Raw genomic sequence first — 27,152 nt, forward strand, 5'->3', positions numbered from 1 at the left:
CCGGCGGGAGCTATGGCGGCTCTCCTCGGTGGTAGCCGGCGCTTTTTCAGCGGCTTTCTCGCCGGAGCGGTCGTGGGTGCCACTGGGGCCGGGCTCGCTGCCCGGAGGCTTCTCCGCCACCACGAGGAAGACTCTGCTTCGAGGACGAGAAAGACGGCGGGTAAGATGCCAGCTGCAGGACGGCGTGTGTGCACCTGTGCTCGTGTGTTCTCGTGTTTGTGCACTGGGGTGTGTGTGCTTGTGCACTTGCATGTGTGTTCTTGGGTGTGTGTGCACGTGTACTCGTGTACGTATGTGCACTTGCACTTGTGCTCGTATGTTTGTGCACCGGCTGTGTGTGCTAGTGCACTTGCACGTGTGCTCTCGGGTGTGCGTGCCTGTGTGTATAAACATGTTTGCACCAGTGCATTGTGTGTGCATGAGTGCTTGCATGGGTGTGCATGCACACACAAGAGCTCCGTGCGTGCCTCCTTCAGGCGGGCTCTCTCGCATCCGTTGGCGCGGGTGCGTTCACTTTTGCACGCGTGACTGACATTCCCCTTCACGCGTGCAGTGCGTGTGCTCGCTCACGCTCTGTGCAGCATTTTTGGTGCTTCGTGGCCGGCTGCAGTCCCTTCTCTCGGGCTTCCTGCCTTTGCCTTCATCCCAGCTCTGCACGGGCCACAGGAGCCACTTCCTGCCTTCTCGCCGGGGGCACGGAGAGCACGGGGGCGCGGGCTTTGGCAGCGCCCGCCGAGATGGCGAGGCTTCGAGGGCAGCGCGGGGCACCCTCTGTGTCCGTCCTGGCAGTTTGGAGGGTCTCGGGCCGGGCCCCGCGGGGGGCGACGTCCCCACTGCCTGCTGAGGTGTGGACAGACGGCAGACTGCAGAGTTCGGCCGAGGAAATCGCAGGCCGGTGGAGGCTTGCCGGTCACCGGCCGGGTGAGGGACGGAGCCCCTTCGGGGTTCGGACGAGCCTGCATCTCTGCGGGGGCCTGGCAGCCTGTGTGCTTCAATGGCATGCCGGCCATCCTGCACCTCCCCCGCTCCCGGGGCCAGTGCTTGGGGGCCCTGGGCGAGAGCTGTACAGGGTGGCACGTGGGGAGGGAGCGCCTGCACTTTAGTCATCAGGGCGTTGTGGTGGAGGACACACCGTCTGCAGGTCAACCAGCAGTGCCTGGCCTTGTGCTCGCACACCTGGATGGTGAGCTGTGTGTGCGCCTGTGAGTGTGCTTTGTGTGTTAGGGGCGGTGGGTAGCGCAGGCAGCCCTGGGGGAGCTCTAGGAGGAAGGTCCTGGGGGGGGGGGGAGAAGGAGGATTTTAAAGTTTGCAGAGCCCTGCTGGCCCTGCTGGCCCTGCTGGCCTTCCTGGCCTTCCTGGCCCTGCTGGCCTTCCTGGCCTTGCTGGCCCTGCTGGCCTTCCTGGCCTTGCTGGCTCTGCTGGCCCTGCTGGCCTTCCTGGCCCTGCTGGCCCTGCTGGCCTTCCTGGCCCTGCTGGCCTTCCTGGCCTTCCTGGCCCTGCTGGCCCTGCTGGCCTTCCTGGCCTTCCTGGCCTTGCTCTTCTTGAACCAGGGGAGGTTTTATAGAAGAAGTGGCTTCTGAGGCTGGGGAGCGTTTCCTATGGAAAGCAAGTGAATCCCCAGGTGCAAAGGGCTCGAGAGGTTTTATGGGCCCCTTCAGCCTGACATCATTATCTCTGATGGGCCTGAAGTAGAACTTGGGGAGGGCTGCGGGGCTGGATGTTGGAGTGGGAGCCTTTTATTTTCTCTTCGATCTGGGCTCCCCTCAGCAGCCGGAGGAAAGTGCTGGGTCTTGGTGTTACTGTGTCAGTGAAGGAAACGCTTTGAAATAAAAAAATCTGAGACTCCTTTTGTTCTCATACCCCCCCCCCCCCCCAGTCAGGACCACAGTAAAGAAGCTCCTTCCCCTGGCTCAGTCAGACCCGTGGTTAAATCAGCTCATGAAGCTGATTTTCTTTTTGATCGCTGCTTTTCCATACTTTGATTATTTATAGAACCCAGATCCTTTGTCACAGGAGGTGAAGCGGGATGGGGACTTCAGGAGAAAACCACGCATGGTGATGCTGGTGGAGGTCCTGCCCTGTCCCTGCCGTGTTCTCTGTGCCAAGCCTGGCTCTGGCTGTGTGCCGCCCCCCTCCCCCCATGAGCACGGCACTAACGGCTTTGTCTGATTTTTAGAGCCACCTGAAGAAACCATCTTGGAGCAATATGGATTCCCTGTGATCGGGACCCAGGCCAGACGCTACACAAACCACGCCCTGTCCTATGATCAGGCCAAGCGGGGGCCTCGCTGGGTCATCGAGCACATCTCCAAGAGGAAGACTCAGGGTAGGCGGCGTCCATCCGGAAATGTGGGCTCCAATTTGTATCTCCTTCCCTCCCTCTCCTCACCCCTCCCTGAGGCGGTGAGCAATCAGAAGTGGGTTATACATGTACAATTATGTAAAACGTGACCATGAATATCAGCTAAGCTCCTTCTTTGATGCAGGTAGGTTGGTGGCACAAGGAGAAATTGTGTTGGACTTGGAGTCCAAAAGATCTGAGTGTGAAGCCTGCCTCAGATATTTACTAGCTGTGTGACCCTGGGCTAGTCATTTGACCTTGGTTTACCTCACTTCCTCAGTAAGATGGGGATGATACTAGCACCTTCCTTCCAGGGGGGTGTTGTGAGGATCAAGTGAGATAACATTTGTGAAGCGCCTTGCAAACCTTGAAGTGTCATTATATGTTGTTATATATAGGGGTTATTCCTGGTTTGTTATGGCCTTCGTTGTGAGCATGCTCAGGACACATCAAGGGGGGGAGGGAAGGAGGGATGTTTCACCTCCGCTGCCCCCCCAGACGCTCTCCTTGTGGAGTGTTTGCGTTTGCCCTTCCCAGTTTTTCTTCAGCCTCCCTCACCATGAGTTCCTGTTTTCTGTTGTTGTCAGCGAGCACATTAGCCAGCCTTCATCATTGCATGTAAACTGAGTCAGGTTCTGAATGAGAAACGACTTGGCTGTGGATGAAGCCTGATCTCTGTTCAGGTCTTTTCAGCTCCCACCCTGGTCCACATAATAGAGGTTGGGGTCCAGGCACTTCTGGATGATTGAGATAATGCTCTTACTAGAACTACTGTGTGGTTCATTTCCAAATTCATAGTTTGCTCTAAAGATTTTGACAGTTCAGTTAGGAATTTTAGAAGTATAACTATTTAAAAATTAAACTTTCTAATAAAATACTGTGAGCTCAGCAGCACGGTATCAGTATGTAATAGCCAGCCCCCCTTTGAGAGATCAGCATTTAGGATGTAGCAGATTCCTAAAGCCTCCCCATGCAGGCCTCAGTCTTTGTTCAGGCAGGTGCAGTGCAAGTTTTGGGTATGCAAAGAAAGGCCGAAGCTCTGTCCTTGGGGAGCCCACGCTCTCACCGCGTCCCCACTGGAGTCTACACTGGCCTTGAGTCTCGGGGGAGGGTTCTCAGGTGGGGACCCGGCCCAGGCTTCTTACAGAAGGTGAGATATGAGCTGAGTCTTGCAGGAAGGCCTCGGGGAAGTGGGCAGTGTCTGCCGGGTCCAGCTCTGTCCTCTCATGCACACGCACAGAGGCTGGAGATGGAATGTGGCATGTTGGAAGCAGGAGTTAGGCCAAGGTGGCTGGGTCATGGCTTGTATGGAAGGGAGGGAGCCTCAGAAGACTGGGCAGCTAGGAGGCGGTCGGGTGGTGAGGTTGTGAAGGGCTTTCAGTGGCCAGAGACCATTTTTTATTTGATCAGGAAGGGACCTTGTGGGCCACCAGGTCCAGGAGGGCAAGTGACTTGCCTGCTGTCATAGGATTTGAACCCAGGCCTTTCTCATTCCCGGCGCACCAACCACCCAGCCACCTAGGACTCTACTAAGTAATGATATGGGTAACTGTGAAGAGGGTAACAAATGTTCTGGTTTAACAGAGCCCACAGAATTATGGGTAATGTTTTTTAGGCTATGTTACTCCTGGGGCATTACCAGAAATAAACCAAATGGGGCTTCTCCTTTGCCAAGAAGAGGCTGCATTGTTTGCTTTGGGCAATGGGGGCTCCTGTGGTCCTTCTGGTGGGGCTGGGGAAGTTGTTGAACTTGGAGGTTTCTGCATTGAATTCGTGGGTTAGGCTAGATAGTGGGGACACTGCTGTGCTGTGGGTGCACTTGTTAGGACAGGGCCCGTGGTGCCCCTGAGAGCCCCACTGCCCGACCCAGGCAGGTCATTAAGTGGACAGGGGCTGTGCCGGGCAGCCTCCACACATGAACACGGAGGGTTTGAGCCATCCCAGGAGCTCAGGAGGCCATGGACCCCCCCCCTCCCCCCCCCCCTCAGAGAGATCCGTTGGCCTCTAGCGTGGAGTGTGTGCGCACAGGTGTGGTCATACAGGAGGTCTCTGCGGTGGGTTAACTGTTAGCTCTGTTGCTCTTCAGGCAATGCTGACCGAAGACACTGCAAGTTCTGCCCAGACCCCAGCGTCCCACCGGCCTTCAGCGCGGACAACGATGACTACCTGGGCAGCGGATGGTCTCGGGGACATATGGCACCGGCTGGAAATAACAAATTCTCAACTGTAGCTGGTTTTCTGAGTCGGCATCTGCTGGGAGCGGGGAGGTGGGGACAGGCGGGGGACCAGGAAGGACGTCGTCGGCAGTGGGGAGAGCGGGGCTGTCCGAGCTTCTCTTCTCCCAGAGGGCTTTCGGCCGATGGCAAGAACCAGGCTGCCTGGGCCAGAAGTGAGGCGATCTGGCCCCAGGAACGGAAGGGGGAGGGGGTGTGTAAAGAGGAGCTGAGGCAGGCGGCGAGAGGGGTCCCATCCTTTTGGTCCTGCTGACGGCTGAGTTAATGGCGGAGTTTCCCCATGAGGCCAGCACACTAACATCAGCTCCTCCGTGGCTGGGGGTCTCCGCTTTGGTTTTTTGTTTGTTTGTTTGTTTGTTTGTTTTAGTGAGGCAATGGGGGTTAAGTGACTTGCCCAGGGTCACACAGCTAGTAAGTGTTAAGTGTCTGAGGCCGGATTTGAACTCAGGTGCTCCTGACTCCAGGGCCGGTGCTCTATCCACTGCGCCACCTAGCTGCCCTCGGCTTTGGTTTTGAAGCTGCTCAGTGGCACCCCTTCTTAGAGGTGTCCGACACAAAGTGGAGAGGGAGAAGGTTGGGGGCTGGAGGCACGCCTCTGATTGTTGGGGCTCGGGAGCAGACCCTGCTCCTAGGGATCCACTGGAGGTGTCTTCTGGACAGAGTTGGGAAGACTTGGGCTCTTCCCGATCCCAGAACTCCCCTCCTCCTCCTCCCCGCAGTGCAGTGCGGGGCCAGTGGCTTTGGGCCTTCTTTATTGATAGTGGTTTTTATTGGAGGTTGATGGCGGCAGGAGAAACTCGAGAGTCTGGAGGCATCTGTTTGGTGTTTTTGTTGTGCATTGGTTTCCGTGAGGTCCCTGACAGAGAGGGTATAAGGGATCCTCTCACCACTTGGCTTGTCACAAAACGTGGCCTTGTTTGTGTGGTTGAGTGCTTTGGTTTTCTCTGGAGCATCCTTGCTCTGGACTGAGAAAGGGAGGCTCATGTGGACTGGGTTAACTTTCTGGGAAGAGTATTCGATGCCTTGGATGCTCAGACTAAGTGTTTCCATGGGCGAGGTCCCGTGATGGAGGAAGGGGTGATGCAGAGAGGATTAGGGGGCAGAGCTTGTGTCTCTACCAGGGAATGGACCCACATCTGGATTTTGTGGGGGTGTGGGGGCGCAGCCCACAGGCTGGCAGCACAGAGCGTGTCTGGGGGCCTCCGGGCAGTAATCAGCCTCCCTTCAGTGCCGCTCTTCTCCCTTCTCTCCACAGGAAGCCATGCAAGAAACCTTCTACCTCTCGAACATCGTGCCTCAGAACTTTGATAACAATGCTGGCTACTGGAACAGGTGAGCACATTCGATCAGGGCCTGCCCCCCGCCCATCTTGCTGTTTCCAAGGGCGTGGGTGGGTGGCTCAGTGCCTGCCATCTTGGCAACTCGGAAGGGTCTGACCCCCTGTGTCCTCGTGTCCCGGCCTCTGCCAGTTTTGTTTTTTAAAGATAATTCCAAGTCATAACAGATGTAAAGTTCAGCAGCCTCTGAACATCAAGGGTGACTTTTCTAGGGGAATTTATGGGAAAGCAGTAACGTGGTTGTGAAAGTTCCTGGTCTTCCATGTATGTGTCAGAGTCTCTGTGACTATTTCAGTCAGTATTAAGCACCTGCTGCATGCATAGCCGACATCGCTTGGGGAAAGATAGTCCCCGACTCCTTGGGAAAGCCAAACACAGGAGAGTTGAGGACAGGACCGAGGTCAGCTCCGTGAGGCAGAGGGAGGCCGAGCAGAGGGGGCATGGGGCAGATTGCAGTTTGGGAGGGGATTGCTGGGGCTGGGGTCCACGCAGGGCTGGACTGTGGAGGTGCAGGGTGTGGGAGGCTGGGCCCCCAGAGACTCCTGGCCTTGGTGATTGAGCTGCTCGTGCTTCCAGAGGCCTGGGTCAGAAGAGAGAGATTGGGATGAAGAGGGTGACGCAGCCTCCCAGTCACCAGGCGTCCTCCATAGTCGTCCCTTGAATTGTGTCCCTTAGGACACAGCAGAGCCTTCTACCGAGCCTCGAGGGACCTTAGAGGTGGCCTAGTGCAGTCCTCTTGTCTCACAGACTAGGAGGTGCAGGAGAGGTGGCTGTGTCCCTGCTGCCGGCCGGGGCCAGGCCTCCCTCCAGGCCCTTCCTCTGCTGCCCCAAGTCCTGGATCCGAGCCCCCTCCCCCGTGGGGCCTCTTGGGAGCTTCTGGCTTGATTCCACAGTCTGACCTGTCCTTCCCACAGCCCCTGGGCGGGGTGGGGGGGGGGTATCTACACTGCCTGCCCGTCCCATGTTGCCCCTTTGGCCGGCCTGCCCTGCCTCCCCATTCTGCCCATTCAGAAGGTCTCACCTTTTCTGGGAAGGGCCCACCCTTCCCACTCTTGCACTGACCCCCCGCAGGGGTTTCTAAGAGTCTGAAGGCTGTGGATGACCATTGGAAGTAACATAATTAGCGGAAAGAATATTGGACTTGGCAAGAGAGACCTGGTTCACATCTGACGCTGAACAGGTGGCCTCAGTTTCCTTTTGTGTGAAATGGGGATAATAGAATCTCTGCCTGGTGAGAGACAGTGTGGTGCAGTGGGTAGAGAGCCGGCTGCCCGCTGAGAAGGACCCTGGCCGGTCACTGCAGCTTTGAGAACTTCAGGCCCCTCTCCAGGGGCCAGGGGGCATCCTCCTTGGAGTGCCCTGGCCCAATGCGGTCAGGGGCACGTTAACAGTGTCCACGCCCCTCCTGCTTCCCAGGGTCCTGGTCCTCCCTTGCTCAGGGCTCCTGTACGATGTTCTCTTTGGACGGTGCTGCTCTTCCTTCCCGTCCCTGCTTTCTCGTGGGCATCGGGCAGCGTCATGCGTGGGAGCGAGCTGCGAATGGCAGAGGGCCTACTTTCAAGCAGCAGCGATTTGTAAACGTGCAATGCTGTCCTTTCTTCGGCCTGGGCTAGAAGCTTGTTGCTGGTGTGATCGTTTGTATCCCCTTTCATCCCCCAGCCGAGGTCCAGCGGCCAGACTGTGGGCTTAGGGAACTGGGAAGGGACCAGCTTTTACAGAGCCTCTGTTGAGGGCCAGGGACTAAGCTAAGTGCTTTTGATAGTCATGATCGCAGCTGTTATCACCCACATTTCACAGATAAGGAGGACCAAGGCAGAAAGGTTAATTGATGTGCCCAGGGTGGCCCAGCTAGTAAGTGACTTGGGGGGGGGGGATTTGAACTCGGGCCATCCCGACTCCCAAGTCCAACACTCTTTAGGTGCTTAAGCCTAACTGGTGCGTTATCCCAGAATGCAAAACAAGGGTGGGTCAGGACGGAGTCCCTTGTGATTTGGGGGAGTTTGTTGGAGGGAGGGAGATGGGAGCCTGGTCTGAAGGAAGGAGTTGATATTAGATTGCAGCAGGCCATGTTGATGCTGAAGCCTTCCTGCCTGTCTGGCGAAGGACCCAGGACCCATCAGTATTCGGGAAGATTGTCTGTGGCCCCAGGATCCCACTGAGCTGGCTCTTCAGGTACATGGGTGGAGCGTGACCTGTGTAGATGAATCACCACCTGCTGGCCTTAGGGGAGCCGCGGGCTTGTTGCCCCGGGACAGCTCTTCATGTCTGCTAAGCAAGATGCAGTCAGTCATAGTCATGGCTCTGGCTAATTGATGGTCTGTACAGACAGAATCAGAAATATCGATTAGCTCTGGAAAGACGGGGAGGGTTCCAAGACTGGACTTTTGGAAGAACTGATTAACCCTCCTTTGCCACCAGAAACCCCGCTGAGCCAGCTGTCATTGCAGCCTCAGGCACTGAGACCTCGGGCAGGCTGTGGGCGAGCCTCTGGCCCCTTCTTTCTCAAAGAATGTTCCTCCACACCCGAAGGAAATGCGCTCATGAAAGGAGAGATGGGACCCTCTGCTCTCCCGAGCTCACAGACCCCTGAGATCTCACCCTCCTGTAAAGCCTCCCTGAGGGGCGGTTTAGGAGATGGGCCTTCTGAGAAGAGCCAAGGTCACCCCAAGCAGTTACTTTGAAAATGTCTGCGCGGCACCGCAACAGTTCTTTGTAAAGAGAGGAGGGGAACGATGTTCAGAATCTATTTGCTTCTTAGTTCTATTGATGACGTTCAGAACATGTACATTATGATTCTGATCCGGGCAGAAGAGTGTGTTGCCCTTAATGTGGGCGCAGTTGGTGGCTTCCCAAAGGAGAGGATGGCAGTTGGGGGTGTGAGTGAATCCCCAGAGCCCTCCACTGGCCCGTCTCTGTCCAGCAGGAGCAGCGTCCTCCTCAGGTCTGGGCCTCTTATTCGAAAGCCCCTCGCCCCTGATTGGCTGAGGAATTAAATCCCATCTTTGGAGAGCGAGATGCCCCTAAACCAGGAGGAGCCCTTGGAAAGGTTGCTGGCGATTTAAGGAAAACCAGGACAAACCGGGCTACAGAAGGGACTGGTGAACAGGTTGGGTGTGCTCCCCTGGGCCCTTCATGACGCGCTGACTGGGGCCTCCAGAGGTGGTGACTCGCCCAAGATCACTGTGACGTAATGGTAAAGTTGGGAGTTTTCTGTCTTGTGCCTTCTCTGCTTCATGGCTTTGTCCCAGGAGGAAAGCGTGACCCTGTGCGATACAACCAGAATGTGTGTTTCTCTTTTAACTTAGTTGTGAACATTGTAGTTGCAGTTCCCATTTTTTAGATAGGTAAACCGAGGTACGAAGACGTGCTTGGTTTCCCTTCATTTAGTGACTCATTCCAGCGACTCAGGCAGAAATGCCCTTTCTCATTACCAAGGCCAGCCACTGCTGATGCCTTTGGCCGCATCCAGGTGGCTCCTTTCTCTCTATTTGTTCATTTCTCCCTCTCTAGGGACTCCTTTCCCGCTGCCTACAAATACCTCCGAGTTTCTCTTATCCATCAGAAAAATCTTCCTTTGACTTTGCCATCCTTCAAGCACTAGTTCATTCCCTTTGACAGTCACACACCCAGAAAACCTCGCCAGTCAGGGCTTCTCCTTCCTTTCTTCTCACTCCCTTCTCCGGCCCTCGCAGGGGGCTTTGTGCAAGGTTCTCCATGATCCTCTCAGCTCCCAAGTCCAGGGGTCTTGTCTGTCCAGGGGCATTTGCCCGTGCTGACCACCCTCTCCTCCCTGCCGTGACCCTGCCGTCTCTTGTCTCCTTCCCTGCTCATCTGCCCACTGGCATCACCCCTGTCTAGGAGCCTTCTCTGGGTGGGTGAGCCCCGGGGCTCAGCGCTGGCACCCCTTTGTTAGGCTGTGTTCTCAGGGCTCTCATCAGCTGCCAGTGCTTCAGTTCTTTTCCCTGTGCAGGGAATCTGGCTGATCTGATGTCACTTCATGCACAGTGGGGGCTGTCTCCTGTCCTTTGTACTCTTGATTGAAGGAGTCACTTTGATTATATTTATGCCCATTTCTAAGAGTCGCCGCGGCTCAGTACGTGTCATAGCTGACCGTTCTCGTTTGCTGGGAGGGGCTTCTTTTCTCCATGTTCACTCTAATGATGGCCGCACCTGTTGATTCTTCTCTCTGCAGAATGGAAATGTATTGTCGAGAGTTAACAGAGCGGTTTGAGGATGTCTGGGTAGTATCTGGGCCCTTAACCTTGCCGCAGACAGGAGAGGATGGGAAGAAGAGAGTTACCTATGAGGTAGGAGACACTTTGAGATGAAGTGCCTTGTGGTAAGTGAAGGGCAGCGAGCAGGGCGTCCTTTGTGTCTGCCCCATGGTACTGGGCTCTGGGCTCGGCTCACAGCAAGCCCTTCACCTCGGGCTGGTGGGGACCACCCAGAAGGAGACCAGGGGCTCTTAGCATTCGCTCAACAAACTCTTTTCATTCTGAATTTAACACCAAAAAAGGAAAGAACATTTCCATATAAAAAGAAGAACGGTGCCGGAGAATTATGTGTGAACATACAAAATCTCCTACTATGTATGGTTTAACTTAAAAACATACAGTAAAAATTCAGCCTGCTACGTTCAGACCTGTTCTGCTTGTCTTCATTCCCTTCGTAATGCCTTCATTTCTCATCTGGGCATCAAAAAAAGTACTTAAATGATCTCCTCTCCTTCCTTCCTTTCTTTCTCTCCATCTCCCTTCCTCCTTTTCTTTCATCCTTCCTTCCTTTCCTCCCTCCCTCCCTTCTTCCCTTCCTCCTTTCTTTTCTGAGTTCTGATCGCTAATAACTAATGATCAGCTTTGGATCATAGAGTTTAGAGCTAAGAGGGACCTTAGAAGTTAGCTAGTCCAAGACCCTCCTTCCCCAATGAAGAGCAGAGACCCAGGGTCATCAGGTGACGGGGGTCAGAGACAGTCCCTGAGCTGGTGTTCCTCACACTGTGCCTCTCCCATAATTCATTGTTCAGAGTAATGCGTTCCCAGGGCTTATGAGTCAGATAATTTAGAGGATCTCATTAAATTAACCTTTTTGGACAAGTGGTGGGATTTCCTTAGCCTAGGTGTTCAAGATGCAATTTGTGTATTGGCTAAATTTTTTCATTAAGAGAAAATACTCCCAAATCCCTAATTCTGAATAAAATGAAATTTAAAAAAAAAATAAGGCTTTTCCTGCCTCCCTTAAGATTTGGGGTTTGAAAAGTTTCACAGAACAATATACATTTTATTGAGAAAATAATCATTTCAGCAATGGCCCGCTGGTGCCTTGGTCCATCTGGGTGGTGCGTCATCAACCCAGGTGTTCAGGCCCACCAGGCTGGCCGTGACAAGAGGCCAGAGATGGGTCAGTCCCTGAACTTCCTTCTCTCCTCTGCTCACGATGGCCAGTGACCTGGGGGGAGCAGGAGGTCAAGGAGCCTGAGTGGCCTGAAGCACGGCTGGGTTTGGGTTGTGGGCCTGGCTTCCGGTGTGTTATTGAGAGCCCCACTTGTCTTTAGTTGTCTTTCTTTGGCTTTTGGCCTGATTTGTTTCCAATCCGGGGCTCGTAATTATACTGTCATCCCTGTCATAAAGGACAGGCCCAGCGCTGTGGCAGACCCCTAGAAAGTACAGGCGGCTCTCTTGAAAAGCCTACTGCGGGTCTTCAGTTCTTGTCACAGGCAGCACACCCATGTAGCCCCACGGCTGCTTACTGCTGAGGTTATGCCTCCGGTCCCCTTACTGAGCTTGTGGCCTGCACAGAGGGCCTCCCATTCTCCCCAGAATGTCTCTGGAGGACTCGATGGGGTCAATGCTGGACGGGACCTTCCAGGCTGTCTTGTCTGACTGTGTTTAAGTTAAAACCGAGGCCCAGCCAGAGAAAGTGACTTAGGCCTCTGAGCTCTAGACTTGAAAGGGCCCTGGAGGCTACCTGGATCTGCCCCTCATTGTGCAGATGAGGGGACCGAGGCCCAGGAGGGGCAAGGTCACTGTCCTTCCTGTTGTCCCAGATCATGGCATTAGCATCAGTTTCTGGGAGGTTTCTAAGCTGAGGGAGCAGGTGTGCCCCCAGCCTTAGGTGTTTATAGCCTGTGGGTTGTTGGTTTTTGTTTAAATAATATACCTTGTGGCTACCCCCCTCCCGAACACTGACAGCCCCCCTCCCCAAGGTCTTCCAAGAACTGCATCCCTGGCCCGAGGGCTTGTTGGTGTGCGGTCTGAGAAATGGCTCTCACTGACCGTCTCCCCCTCGCCTGGTCTGCCTGTCTTTACGTTATTGATGAAGTTGAAGAAATGTTGTATTGATGCCTCTGGGCCGGGTATCCCCACGCGCTTCCTCTTCCCCTCCCTTGTGAAAATAACAGACAAGGCACCGAGCAGAACCATGCTACCCGGACCTTCTCCGGCTGGCCGGCTGGCCGTTTCTGCTTCTCTGCCACGGGGGAGGCGCGTGCAGTATTTGTTCTCAGGAGAGTCATGAGCTTTTGACTTAGGCTCTGACTCTTCCTTCCCAGTTGTCATCTGTCATCTTGGGTAGACGCACTTAACCCCTCCCTCGTTTTTGCTGAATTCCTCACATTCATCCTTTCTTCCTGCCTAATAATCTACTGTTGCCTCCGTAGGCCATAGGCTTTTCAGCCATTCTCCAGTGGACGTCAGTACCTGCTTTGTTAGCACCACGAAGCTGTCCTTGGCTTCCTTGGGGTCCTGGGGTCAGAGGGCAGATGGAGTCTGGTCACTTTTATGGCCCGATTCCAAACGCATCTCGCCGATGGTCGTGCCAGCTCCCAGCTCCCCTCATGACGTGAGGGCCTGTGCTCCCCCTGCCCCCCAGCCTTTCCCCTTCCTGTTCTGTCATCCCTGTGACTCTGGATGGCCTGAGTTGTTGCAGTTTGCATTTTGCTTAAAATAAGTGAACTCCCGTGAAGTTTGCAGTTCTTTCAGAAACCTTTCCTGTGTCTCGACCACTTCATTGGTGAACGACTCCCAGTGTTGTGTTTGTGCCAGTTCCTTATCTGTTTTGACTATCAGACTTCTCTTGGTGGTGTTGGATCTATGTGGTTTCCTGGCTTGTGATTTCTCGTGTGGGCTTTGTGAAAGTCGTTATTTGGGCTTTCTAGGAGGGGCAATCCCTTTGCCCAAGTGAGAGGTGGGGAACGCCAAACCTACTTGGCTGGATTGTCTTCCTTTCTTTAGGATGCTTCGTGATGAACATCTGTTTTCAGGGATCTGTTTATAGTGAATTGACCCCAGTTGATACTTGAGTTGGGGTTATTCTGTGCCACAGGAAGCAGAGGCATGAGTGTCTGGCTTGGCAAGAAGGCCCCTCAAAGTACTTAACAAAGTCCTCGAGTAAAGGGGCGCCGCTTCATGGGTCTGGCTGCTGATACTGTGTTCTCCATGGACTGAGATGGACATTTAAGACAGTCCCCGGTGAAGGATGTGGGCAGGGCCCTTCCCTGGGTGCTGGGGAAAGTCTGACTGTAGGCCTTGCCCTTGGAACTTAGGGTTTAACTCAAACAAGGTATAAGTCACGCATAAGAAGTGCAGCGTGCCTGGAGAATTCAGAGCAGGGTCTGGGGCCCTCCGACTGACTAAGAAAGCGGAGACTTCAGGGAAGGGGCAGTGTTTGAGCTGGTGGCACTTCAGTTGGCGGAGGTGGAGGGGATGCGCATTCCACATGGGTCCATGGAGGCAAACAGGTGAGGAGGAAGGCTAGAATGTGGGGTGTAGGAAGGGGTCAGGCCGCTTTGTGTGGAGTCATTTTACAGAAAACTTGATGCCGACTTTTCCTGCAGAGTTGGAGAGTGTGCACGTGGTCCTTTTAACCATGGAATACGGAGAGCTCATAAGAGGGCCTCGTTCTGTGATAGATGTTTGTCTCTGCTTGTGCCTTGGATCGGATGCCAGTCCTGGCGTGTTGTATGTTCCAGAAAGCAAATGTCTGGCTTTTGTTGTAAGTAAATCTAAGTGATGCTCAATGATAAAGAACAGGGACAATAATAACACACGTTTCTGCAGTGCTCAAAGTTTGCACAACGTTTGGCATGCCTGTGCACTGCCTGGCACACTGCCCGGCACGGTGTAAGCACCTCAGAAATGCTTGTCCCTTCTTTCCTCCATTAGCTCCTTCTGTCCTTGCAGCCGCTCAGTGTATAAAGTGAGCGGCCTGGTGGTTCTTGTGCCTCTCTTACAGGTGAGCTGGTGCTGGGCATCTACACAATGGAGGAGGCTTCCCTGCGAAAAGAGCCTCCTTTCTGATGGGGGAGAAACTAAGAGAGGTAAACACATGCCACAGGAAGGCTTTGGGAGGGAAGACCCTCCTGGGGGATGAGCAGTGGCTTGAAGAACAAGGAGGAGGAGGGGAGGAGGGAGAGGCTGGGGCACAGCCGGAGGCAGCAGATGTCGGGCCTCTGTGTGAGGACCAGAGGAGGCCAGTCTGGCTGCATCCATCACAGTGTGGGGGGAGCAGCGTCCAAGGGGCCACTTGGAAGGGCAGGAGGAGGAAGCCCCTGGGGATTGAGGCTGTCTTGGCGCCCAGCGTCTGCTCTGCCGCCTGGACAGCCATGTTCCCCTCCCATTTCAGGAACTCTCTCTGGCTCAGGGCTTTGGGAAGTAAAAGCGAAGCTCGTGCCAGCTTCTCTGACCATCCTGGGCCCCAGCAGCTTTTCACACTGATGTGTTTCCTAAGCACACACATGTGGCTGTCTGGGTGAGCCTTGTGAAGGGAGGTGGGCGTGCGTCATCATCTCCACGTTAGGGACCAAGAACCTGAGCTTCAGAGAGGTTCGGTACCCAGCCAGAAAGTGTTTGTGGCGGGGGGGGGGGGGTGCGCCAGTCCTGACGTGGGGGCTCTTTCCAGTGGGTCTCACTGACGCGTGGTCATGGTGGTTATTGCAGGAAATCACGGTGTGGCCCGTCCGTAAATTCACTGGATAAGCTGTTCCCCCAAGAACCCTGGAATGTGATGGGGCAGTGTCGAGAAGGGTTCAGCCAGTCACTGAGCCAGCCGTGCTCTGGGTGCTCCATGTCTGCCCTGACGCTGAGCCTTCTGACTCCTGGGCCCCCTGACCTTCTCAGCTTGGGCAGACTCCTCTTGCCATCCACGCAGATACCCCCCAGGGCTACTCAAATCAGGATCCCGCTGCTTCCCACCCTCTGTGACTGTGTTCAGCGTGCCTGTGACTGCCCAGAACAAGAGGCCCCTCCATGGCTACAGCTGCCCCCTTGGTGCTGACTCTTCCCCTCGAGGCAGGGACCGGCCTGCTTCTGTGTCCCAGCACTCCGTGCACAGGGGCCAGGGCATGGTCAGCCCTTAAGCACTGCCGTTCCTTCCCTCCTCTCTCCTCCCTGTGCGCAGCGCTGCCCTCAAGGAGTGTGTAGTCTATAGTGGCAGTCAGCAGGTACAATGCGTACAGAAGGGCTGGTTTGCTTCTGGTGGGGAAAGCCCTGTGGGATTGGGAAAGGCCTCCTGTGGGATGTGTGGCATGTGCACTTGAAGGAAATAAGGTTGTCCACGAGTCAGGAGCGTGATGGGGAGCAGGCAGGGCCCAGGTGTGGGGGGGTGGAGCTGGAAGAACACCCTCATGACCACAGAAGGGCCAGGTCTTCGGGATTGTGGGCTGCGGGAAGGGGCGTTCACTGTTAGAAGCCTGAAAACGTCATCGATCGGACCCCCGGCGTTTGAGGGACGAAAGGGAACCATTTCTGTTGATTCCTAAAGACCCAGATAAAAGCTCCACTGAGTCTGTGGCTGATCCTTGGATTGTAGCTCGAGGTGCGGAAAGAAGACCGATGTCTTCATCTCTGGGGACAAGGAGAATGGGTCTCTGAGGACTGGGGTGACTTGCTCCCGGCACACAGACGGGAGGTAGCAGAGCTGGGTTTGAGCGCGTGTTCTCTGGTGCCTCTGAGCCTCTCTGCCTCAGCCCCGAGTGGCCACAGTGGGGTGACTGTGCCGGAGATGCAGCTCCTGGATGAACCTGACTTCAGATCCAGCCTTCCCATCCTCCTCCTCCCTCCCCCTGTCCTGGAGGCTCCCCTAGCTTGGGCTTCCTGGCACCAAGGGCAGCACCCATGGGGAGAGCCTTCCTGCAGAGTGGGGTGGTGAGAGTCTGAGAGGGGGCCCAGAGGGGCCCTTGGTGTTCATTGGCCCTGGCCAGCTCACGTTATTAAAAAAAAGATGCCTTGTTTTAACATGGCCTCTGCTTCTCCTTGTGTCCCTCCCCCTCCCCAACCCACAGAGCCAGCACGTAAAACTCTTAAAAAGGCAGTGAAAGATGAAAACATTCTGCACCATGAGAGGACTGCTCTTCTCTCAGTGTCCCCCTCAGGTGGACCCCTCTCCTGTGCAGGGGAGCAGGATATGGGGGAGGGGAGGTTCTCTTCCCTCTTCTGTCAGGCTCTGCTTGTTCTTCATAATCGATAGCATTTGTTTTGTTTTGGGTGCTTCTTTCCACTGATGTTGTTGAAGTCAGAGGGTATGTTGTTTTCCTATCTCTCTATTTCTCTTTTCATCTGTTCGTTTGAACCCTTACTGTGCCTCTCTATAGTCACTATGTTCTTAGTTTCTTACAGCACAGAAACATTCTGCTCCATTCATGAGCTCTTTCCCAGTCAGGGGGCATCTACTAGCGCCAAAAAGAGCCTCTATAAATATTTAGAGGTACTGGGGAACTTTCTTATTCTCAGTGACCTCTTTGGGATGGATGCAGGGTGTGCACATTTTATCCATTTTATTTACATAATGGCTTTACCAACTCACAGCTCCACCAACAATGTACCAGTGTGCCTCTCTTAGTCCTGGCCTTCAGAGCATTCCCCTCATTGGTCTCCCTCTCCACACAGCACCTCCCCTTTACCTCGGCACCCTGAACCTATCTCCTTTCTCATTCCTGCCCGGCCAACCAAAGACATGTTAGAAATGTCGGTAATGGCAGTTGCTAAGGCAGTGTCACCCAGAGTCTGCATCTCCCTATGCATGCCCCTCTCGGGCAGGCGTGCAGGCAGGCTTATTTCTCAGACTAGACACTGGGTGGTTCTCTTGGGCTGGGGTGGAGTCTTGGGGCATGTGAGCAGGAAACAGGGACTGGAGAGGTCAGACAGGGCCTCCTTCCCTGTGAGCCCAAGGGCCAGCAGAAACCATGGGGCCAGGCTGCAGCCACTTGTGTTTCTGGGGTTCCTCCCTGGGCTAGTCCAGGAGCAGGGACCCCTGAGGCCCAGCGAGAGCCCTGGAGGACAGTCTCCTGGTCTGGGGCTGGCTCTCAGTGGGAGGGCTGATGGGAGGATAAGGAGAGATGGGGGGAGAGGGACAGGCTGGGCAGCCGTGGGCGGGTGGCCATCACCATCTCCGAAGGGCCCCCCCCATCCATCAGGTTGCCGGGGTGTCTGTCCTAGGAAGCAGCCGGCGACTGGGGTTCAAGCCCCAGCTTTGTCACTTAAACTTTTTTTTTTTGGTAGGGCAGTGAGGGTTAAGTGACTTGCCCAAGGTCACACAGCTAGTAAGTGTCAAGTGTCTGAGGCAGGATTTGAACTCAGGTCCTCCTGAATCCAAAGCCAGTGCTTTATCCACTGTGCCACCTAGCTGCCCCGTCACTTAAACTTTTTCACCTTAGGCAGGTAACCTCTTTGAGACTCAGTTTCCCCATTTATAAACTGGGAGGGATGCTCCTCGTCCCCCACTTATTCCCTGGGGGCTCTTTGGGCCACAGTGCCCTTTTCTCTGGGAGGGGCTCTGTATGGGAGGTGGCATCATGCTCCTGTTTGGAGGCCTGAGCCCCTCTGCTCCAGGGGTATATTTTGTCATTGCCACAGCCTCCACTACCAGGGGACTCTTGTTCTTCAGCTGGCCATTGAGCTGGTAGCCAGTGCTTGACAGGCATCCTGGATGCCGGGAGCTTTGGCCTTGGACTTGGGGAGACCTGGCTTTCAATCGGGCCATGGCCCCAGCTATCTGTGTCCTTGGGCAGTTTGCCTCATCTCTGTCCCGGGGGGAGGAAGAGACTCCGTAGCCCTTTGGGCCATAGAAGTGTGGAGTCCTGCGGCTGCTCGCTCTGTGGGGCTGCTCAGCTCTGAGGATGCTGGAGGGACAGACCTTCTGGGGGGGCCTTGCCTCAGCCACGTCATGGGCGGGGTTAGGCATCCTTGCGGCATTCTCAGTCCTAAGTGCAGAGTAAGAGAGAGCAGACACTTTGAGCTCGCCCTTTATCGGCACCTTCTAGACCTGTCAGAGCCACTTTCCCTGGAGAAGGGATGTAGATAATTCTCTCCGGTGCTCTTCAGGGTAGCCCCCGAGAGTGCCCCGAGTACCGGCCTCCAGGTCACAGGGCACGGCTTTTGGGGTCCTTGTGGACTGAGGACGGTGCCCGCTGTGCTGGCGCTGCCCTCCGGGTCACCCTACCTGGGGAGGGCAGCGGTGCCATCTGATGTGCTGCCCTCCCCAGGATCTCTCCAGGTGCCCTCGGGCACTGAAGGGCTCATTAACGGGGAAGATGCTCCTTGTGCAGGCGTCCTGCTCATCTCACTTGGTTAGCACGTGAGACAAATGGGATAAGACATCAGTGCCCTGAAATTAGGGCACGAGCCACAGAGAACCAGCTTGTAGGGATCTGCCCTGGTGTGGGGGAGCTGGAGACTCGCCCCTCACAGGATCCTGATGGGAGGCTGCAGAAAATGAGACTCAGGCCCCACCAGGCCCGGAGGCAAACCCAGGCCTGGCAGGAACAAAGGCGAGGGTGTGGGGGAAGGTGAAGGGCAGCCGCGTATTCCGTATTGTGGGACAGAAAGAACTAGAATTGGCGGCCAAGGTGTCGTTCCGGTGCCCACCTGAATGGGAACCTCAGGAGAGTCTTCTGCGGGTGCAGCCATTCGCCAGGCTCCTCTTCTCTCTCCATGCCAAGGAAAGGGTCAGCCTGAAGGGTCTGGCCGGGCCTGGACATTGTGGGGGCCATGACTTTTGATAGGCTTTTCCCTAATGTGGGACAGAGCTGTGTGTTTGAGCCGTGACTGCTCAGGATGCTCCACATTGAACTCTCTGCAGGGGCTGCCCACTCCCCTCCCTCTGTGGCTGTTCCTTTGTCCCTCTCACGAGCTACGCAGAGGAGGGGTCGGGGCCAGAGGGAGAACTTCACAGGAAAACTCTCGTGGTCCAGGAGTGAGAAGGATAAGGGAGCCATTCTGGTTTTTTGTTTGGGGGGGGGGGTCTCTTCCTTGCTCTCTGATACCAACTGAGAGAAAGATGTCGCATGGTTGAGAGAAAGGCTTGGTTTCTGATGTCCGGATTGGGCTGTGGAATGCTCGCACTAGACAGGACTCATTTGACAAACTGAGGCCCAGATTGCCAAAGAGCCTGCTCAGTGGCTCTCAGCTGGTCCCCTGAAGAGCCAGGATGAGAACGGGGCCTCTTCCCTCCAAACCTGGCTGGTGTTCTTCCCAAGGGAATTACACGGTAATTTGACTTCCTCCCTGCTAAAGATTCCCCCCCAATTTTGCATGATTGTTTTTTAATTTTATTTTTTTGCAGATAAATATAAAGATAGTTTTCAACATTCATTTTTATGAGATTTTGAGTTCAAATTTTTCTTCCTCCCTCCCTTTTCTTTCCCTTTCCCCAAGACAGAAAGCAATCTGATAGAGATTCTATGTGTACAATCACATTAAACACATTTCCACATTGGTCATGTTGTGAAGGAGGAATCAGAACCAAAGGGAAAAACCTCAAAACCCAAAAAAACAAAAGCAAAAAAATTAGAAACAGTCTCATTCATTCTGCATTCAGATTCCACAGTTCTTTTTTCTGGATGTGGAGAGCATTGTCCATCATGAGTCCTTTGGAACTGTCTTGGATCAGGTGATGTGTTTGTTTTTGTGAGGCAGTTGGGGTTAAGTGACTTGCCCAGAGTCACACAGCTAGTGTTAAGTGTCTGAGGTTGAATTTGAACTCAGGTCCTCCTGACTCCAGGGCTGGTGCTCTATCTACTGCGCCACCTAGCTGCCAGATCAGGTGATGGGTTTTTTTTTAAATTTCTAATTAGTTTATTATATTTAATCTATAGTATGAATAATATAGTGCTTTAAGATTTAGAAAACATTTTCTACATATGTTATTTGATTATTTTTTTTAAAGTTTCCTTCTTGTTTTATTGACTTTTTTTCCTTTGAATAGAATTTTATTTTCCAAAATATATGTAAAAAAATTCTATTCAAGTGAAGTTTTTGTTTTGTTTTTGTTTTGTGGGGCAATGGGGGTTACGTGACTTGCCCCAGGGTCACACAGTAGTAAGTGTCAAGTGTCTGAGGCCGGATTTGAACTCAGGTCCTCCTGAATCCAGGGCCGGTGCTCTATCTTGCGCCACCTAGCCTCCCCAAGGTGATGTTTTAAAGGGAGGGGGAGCGTTGCTTGGGGGCTGGTGGAGAAGACAGACTTGGCTGAATGTTGTTCGGCTGTCTGAACGTCCTGGCTGAGGAGAAGGACAGACTTAGCTTGGGCAAGTCCTGGCAGAATGTTCCTCCGGGGGAATCGTAGGCCATTCGCTGGTAAACGCCCTGCCGGGAATGAGAGGCTCCCATGATCGTCTCCTCTACTCTGGCAGTGTCTTCTTGGGGGAGGGGGACACCCCTTTTTTATGTCCAAGAGGCAGTGAGGCCTTTGGGCCTTTGAAAAGCGACTTAGCAGGGCCGCGGGATCCCCATGAGAGTGTTTAAGGAGAAGCAGGCTGGACGCACAGCTAAACACACAGAGAGGCTGAGCCAGGGCAGCCTTTGGGATGAGGCCCAGCCCGGGCTGGCCAGGCACTTGCACCATCTTCAGTGTGGTTGGGTCTTTGTTCAGAGTTGTGCCGGCCCGGCCTGTCCCCTTTTCTGAAGCCCCAGTTTCTGCCCCTAACTGGACAGGCTGCTTCTGTTTACATGGCCTTTATCTTTTCTGGCCATCAGCACTTGCATACTGTCTCCCTTGATAGAAGGGGTGCTCTCTGAAGGCAGGACAGGTTTTCACTGGACATACAGTAGGCACTTCATGAATGCTTGGTAACAGTGGGGGGGGGGGCAGTGTAACGATTGGAATGACGCCACCTGCTGGAGACTTACTGTAGAAAAGCTCCGCCATGAGGTGAAGGTCTCTGAGGGCAAGACCATGCGTCTTTTCTTTGGCATCAGGAAGTGACGTTTGCTTGTGGGAGGAGGAAGGGGGAGCCTGGCGCTCTGACTCGCCCTCTTTCCTGTGGACTCTGGTGGAGAAGGGAGCTAGGAATGCGCTCTCCCTTTAATAGATGAATCAGGCCTTTCTCTCTCTCTTTACCAAATTCTTATTCTCCCTAATAAATGCTTAAAAGTCTAACTCTTGCTAAAGCTTATAATTTATTGGCAACCACTCATTAGAGATTTTAGATAGTTTAGCTAGAATTTTAGCCCTTAACAGCAGTGTCTGGCCCAGGCATACAGTAGGTGCTTCATGAATGCTTGATGATGGGGGGGGGGCAGCATCTGGAGCTCATCTGTCTGTGGTTTTCAGGAATAAGACAAGGCTTCAACTTCTGGAAGTTTTCTCATTTTTCTGGAAATGTCCCAGCTTTCCCACTCGCTGATTGGTTCAGGAGGCGTCAGGGAAAGCCGAGGACTCTCTGGCCCTGCCCAGAAGAGGCCTCAGTTTTGCTCAGCGGGGGTGAATAGCATTGGCTCTGTTGTCTGCGGAGCTTTTCCTGCTGCTGCCGGGGTGCCCTGGGCCACCATGGGCATGGCTGGGAGCCGCTCCGGTGGCTGCAGTGGCTGGGGCTGTCCACCAGGTGGCAGCAGGCGCACACTGTGACTTGGACTCAAGGCCCTTTGCCTGTTTCTAGACACTGGTTATAGCGGGTCCAGGTCACTCTGTTTCTGATGGTGAGCGCTCTGGACAGTTCCTGCCCTGGCTCGAGGGTGGGGGGGTGGGGGGGCGAGGAGCACACCCAGGGCTGGCACACCCTGCTGTGTCTCTGGGGCCGCCCTCAGTCCGGCTTTGGGTGCAGGGATCCCTGGGGTGGGGGCTCAGCTGTGCTTTGGGGTCTGGTTTTGTTTAGATTGTCCTGAGTCAGGGAGGAGCAGCGAGCAAGGACTGGGTCCTTCCAGGACACGCATTGTGGGCCTGCTACCTGATGGTGCTCAGAGTGTGACATGTGTCCTGATCCGCGTGCGCACGCATGCGTGTGTGTGTGTGTGTGTGTGGTTTCTCTAATGTATGTACACACAGATTTACTACACGTGTACATATGTACACACACATACAGTCTCTGGGTTCCCCCCCCATGGTTGAGGGCACAAGCTTGGGCTGATGACCTTGGGAAAGTGTTTGGAAGCTGTGGTCAAGAGTGAGCGGAGGTGTCCCACATCTTTTGGCTCTGGAGTGGGTCTCAGCCTGCCTGAGTCCGGAGCGGAGAGGTCTGTTGGGGGACAGAGAGTCCGAAATAGAGACTGTGACGAGAGCTGGTCCTTCTCTTTCATGGGGACCCGCGAGGCAGAGACCTCTGTAGGCCACCAGAAGACCAAGTGGGTAGAATCTGCCGAGCACAAACATGGGTCAGGAGGAGAGAGAGTGAGAACCCTCTAGGGCAAGGGTGGGAGTTAGGATGGGCGTAGGGAAAGCCTGGACAGCAGTGTCTCCGCTTCATTGGGAGACAGGAAAGGCGAAGGAGGGACCTTCACAGGCCTCGGACCCAGCATCTCTCCTTCAAGACTGAGGAGCAGGTTCTAGACGGGTGGCCGGAGGAACCGAGGCGAGGGGGGTGAGGAAGAAGAGTGGCCAGCCAGGCGACACACAGTGGATGCTGGGGGCCACGGTGAAGGTGTGGAGACTGACTGCTTGTGAACCTGTGTCTCTGGCCATGCCTTTGCCCTGGGAACTGTCCTCCAGAGCCCCTCAGGGGTCAGGTACAAGGATGAGAAGCTACCCCAGAAGAACCAGGGGAGGTGGTTTCAGCAAGAGTCCAGCAGGGGTCACTAGCAGCTCCTGTTTGGGCTTGGCTGGTGTGCACTAAATCTGACTCTTCCTATTTCCCCCAGCAGCTCTGAGGGAGTATAGATTTCAAAGAGCTGTCAGCCAGTCAGCCAGCATTTATGAAGTGCCTACTGTGTGCCAGGATACAAAAGGGCAGACGACGGTCTCGGCCCTCAAAGAGCTTAGCCTGCACTGGGGGAGACAGACGTGCAAAGCAAGTACAGGGTGAGGAGAGGGGAGACCCTGCAATTAAGAGGGTTTGGGAAGGGCTTCCTGCGCAAGAGGAGATGCTAGTTGGGGCTCAAAGGAAGCCGGGAAGGCTGGAGGCTGCCATGAGGGGGACAGCCAGAGAAAATGCAGGAGCCGGGAGCCGGAGGGTCTCATTCTTCCCAGAGCAGCCTGGAGTATGAGGGGGTGTAAGGAGACTAAAGGCAGAGGTGGGCACAGCAGATGGAAGGCGCGCAGACTGAGTGATTCAGAAGGTGTCAGGAGAGCCCTCCGCAGATGGGAGCGTGATCTGGAGTCATGGGGAAGGACGGATGGGGCGGAGCGGGAGAGCCCTGGTCGAGAGCCGGCTGCTCCACGGCCACCTTGCTGAGGATTGTCCTGTGCACATAGGTCTTGGCCTATAGAACCCTCCCGCCCCCTACCCATTTCCCGTGGTGGGAGAGGGGGCCCCAGAGAGAGGCTGGGGAAGGGCTTCGGTTTCTGTTGCTTTCCCCTTTAGACTTCAAAGTCTCGGGCCAGAAGATCTAGGTTTGAGTCCTAGCCCAGACACTTGGAGGGTGAGTGACCCTTGCCTAGACGGTCAGTCTTCTTGTGCCTTGGTGTCCTCACCTGCCAGATCAGCGATGGTGCCTGTACCGTCTCTGTTGTCAAGAGAAGTAAGGAAGGCTCTGTGACCTCCCAGGGCTGGAGAAAGGGGAGCGGGCTCTCTGGCCGGCCTGCTTCGTCCTCTAGGAGGCGGGACAGGGGCTCCTCCAGCCTCCTCCTGCTTTTTCCTCTGGTTGGGTCACATCCCCCCTGACCCCGGCTGTCCCCTGCGGTTTTTAGCTATCTCTCCCCATCTGAGGCTGGACAGCTGTGCCCGTCTTGGGTGAATCGGAGATCGGAAGGAGCCATGGCTGTTCCCTGATTAGATTGTGTGTGTATGTGTAGGTGGGTGGGTGGGGGGCAGTGAAGAGTTAATGCTTGAACATATTTTAGCCAGATTATGTCATTTCATTGGAAACCATTAAGGAAATGAACGTTCGGTTTCTTCTTGAGAAAACAGATACGGCTTTTAAGCCAATGGGATGGAAATTGGAAAGGGCTTATAATGCATGTTATTGTATTATTGCAGCCAGCCCGACCCGGCAGCTTAGTTAGATTTTCTAGTGTAACCCTGACTCTTGCTCCTTGTTGGGGGGGTGGGGGGAGGGCCCCTTTGCAGAGGATTGGATTTGATGCCACAGCAGTTGTGTGTGTGATGGTAGGCCCGGGAGTGGGGGAAAACGGAGCAAACAGCATTTACATTTAGCTAATTTAATTTGGAAAATTAGGAGATACCAGAGATGAGGCTGAGGTATGTCTGGCCATTTTTCCAAAGGAGAGTCTCTTCCATTTGTTCTTTCCTCTGGTGAATTTGATGAACCGAGGTCATGTTCTTCTGGCCACACTGGGAATTCAACCTCTGGAGAAACCGATGAGTTTCCCTGCCTGTTTTAAAGAGCCAGGACCGAGCACCCACGTCCCCCTCCTTAAAAGCAGGTCCCGAGGCACGTGCTCACCCTTCATGGGGTGTAAAAGGTGATTTGCTTTAAAGTATTTCCTGTTGGTTGCTTATTTTCTCTGAGAAGCCACATTCCAGTTGGTCAGGATCAGAAGCTGAGTCCTGGGGACCATGGCTTGCGGGAGAGGTTTACCCACTGAGTAATGCCGGTGCCCCTGCTTTGTCTGCAGGTGATCGGCAAGGACAACGTGGCTGTCCCCTCACATCTCTACAAGGTTATCCTGGCTCGCAGGAGCCCCAGCTCCCCCGAGCCCTTGGTGTTGGCTGCCTTTGTGGTGCCCAATGACGCCATCGGCTTCCGGCCCCAGCTCATCGAGTTCCAGGTGAGCCTCCATGATCTGGAGAAGATGACGGGGATGGTATTCTTCCCTCGTCTGGACAAAGCCAAGGACACGAGGAACCTCTGCGAGGTGGACACATGCAGGCTGCTGGACTTCCAGGAGTTCACGCTGTACCTGAGCAAAAGGAAGGTGCGGGGAGCGCGGACGGTCCACAGGCTGGAGAAGGTCATGTCTGAGCTGAAGGAGGCCGGGGTACAGCCCGATGAGCACCTGCTGAGCCTCTACAGAGAGAAGCTGGAGGAGCTGGCCTCTGCTGACCAGCCAGGAGCCCAGGAGAGGAGGTCGGGCTGAGGCCCACGGTGGGCGGCCATGGATGCTGGGCCGGGGTGGTCTGACCGTTGGGCATACTCGAGACTAAGTGACTGTGCGAGATTCCCTGCCCTCCTCTCATGATCACTGGGATGGGCCCGGCTGAAGCTGGAGTGGCCGGCTGGCAGCCTGGTACTCATTTGCTTATGCGAAGAGAGAGGTTCACTGCGGTGCCTCATTTCATGCCCATCCATGACTCCTCAGTGTGCCCAGACACTTCCGGACTGTCCTGTGATCATGTCTTTAGAAAGTCCCCATGCTGATGTCCTGGTCAGGCCCCCTCGGGATCCCAGGGCTGAGCTCTCCTTTGCCTGCACCAGCCTGGTTGGAGCAGCCAGCCCAGTGCCATCCTCTCCCACCCCTGCACGCCCTCCCTTCCCCCCATGCCTAGTAGGCATCTGCCTCTGCCACTGGGCCGGGCAGCCCTCCTCCTTCCTGTTCCTGGTGCCTTTCTTGAGGAGCACGCCAACATCTGTCCTCATTAATCACCCCCAGAGGCTCCTGCTCCCCTTAATGTTGGGACCCCTCCAGCTAAGAGAGGAAGCTGATTAGGGCCCTATTGGGTTTCAGCCTGCCCCTGCCCCTTCTGAAGCCTTTGGCCCAGGGTCCCATGTCCATTTCCATGGGTACCTGTGATCCTGGGGGCCTCCGGGCCAGATCTTTGAAGGACCTGGCTCCTTTCCTTTCAGGTGGGCCTAGGGGGCTTCCGTTCCTCAGCTGTGAGCCCTGCCCTCTCAATCTGCCAGAAGGAGCTATGTCAGAAGACCTACCTAGGCCAGCGAGAAATGCCTCGTGGGCATTTCCGAGCTCTGTTTGCCTCCAGGTCCCAGACGAGCAGGAGCTGACAGGATGGCCCAGGCCTCCTCTGGGCAGGCGCACAGGCAGCAACCCCCGGCTTAGAATCTGGCTGGTTTGTATGCCATGTTCCGAATGGGCGGGTTCTAAAAGCTAGCCGGGAGCAGAGGCCCAGCGTGTGTCTGCCTGGGCAGGGGGGCTGGGCCCCGGCAGGCTTAATGAGAGCTCACTGGGGTGCAAAGCCTGGAATTGACAGCACTTTGGGCCATCCCAGAACAGCCTCGTGAGGGAGGCAGGTGACGTCCCGCACCTGCAGGGGCAGGTAATACCTTGTGTGTGCAGGACAGCGTGCTCGGTACCGGCCCCTCCCCTTAGTGGGGCAGAAGATATGTCCACAAATGACTCATCAAAAGGAGGGAGAGACGCCCCCTCTCGCCTGGCGCATCAGTGGGGGCTTAGTGGCCTCCTCCATCGCCGGCCTGAGCCTGACTCTTGACTTCGGGTCTGCACGAAACCCTTTTCTGGGTTATACAAATGTGCAGAGAGAGACCTTGGGGCACAGCCAGGACTTGTCTGAATGTATCAGACCACAGGCCGTCTTCCTGTGCAGACTCTGCAGGCGATTTCTGTTGTTTTTATGTGTCTCTTTTGGCTTCTGGAAGCGCAGGGCCTTAGATAGTATGTGGGTGTCACGGCGAGCTCAGGCCTTGCTGGGTTCTGGTACAAAGACTACGTCAGATCCAGGCGCCAGAAGCCATGGGCCTTCCTCTCCCTGGTCACATTACCCGGGCTCTGCCTCCCCGGCTCAGCGGCCCACATCTCGGAGGACAGTAGGAGTATAGGTGCCACCACGAGCTGGGGCAGCGGTACCCTGGGGAGATGCGGAGGATGTGAGCAAGATCCACTGTCCCCAGAGTCTGGCTGTATGGAGCTGAAAGGGGTGGGGTGAGGGTTCCCATCTCTAAGGAAGAAGTGGGGTCTCCTGGTTTTATAATTTTTAATTTTTTAATAAAAGAATGTCGAAGA

At 54.9% G+C, this 27,152-nt stretch overlaps 1 protein-coding gene across 1 annotated transcript; it reads left to right on the forward strand.

The window, feature by feature from the left end:
• EXOG (exo/endonuclease G) lies at positions 1-27,152 on the forward strand. The gene is made up of 6 exons (XM_043977164.1): positions 1-160; positions 2,177-2,326; positions 4,428-4,567; positions 5,831-5,907; positions 10,105-10,219; positions 24,852-27,152. The coding sequence occupies exons 1-6, from the start codon at positions 13-15 to the stop codon at positions 25,311-25,313; spliced, it is 1,092 nt and encodes a 363-aa protein (XP_043833099.1). The 5' UTR covers positions 1-12; the 3' UTR covers positions 25,314-27,152.

The sequence above is a fragment of the Dromiciops gliroides genome, chromosome 1, assembly GCF_019393635.1.
Source record: "Dromiciops gliroides isolate mDroGli1 chromosome 1, mDroGli1.pri, whole genome shotgun sequence".
NCBI lineage: Eukaryota > Metazoa > Chordata > Mammalia > Microbiotheria > Microbiotheriidae > Dromiciops > Dromiciops gliroides.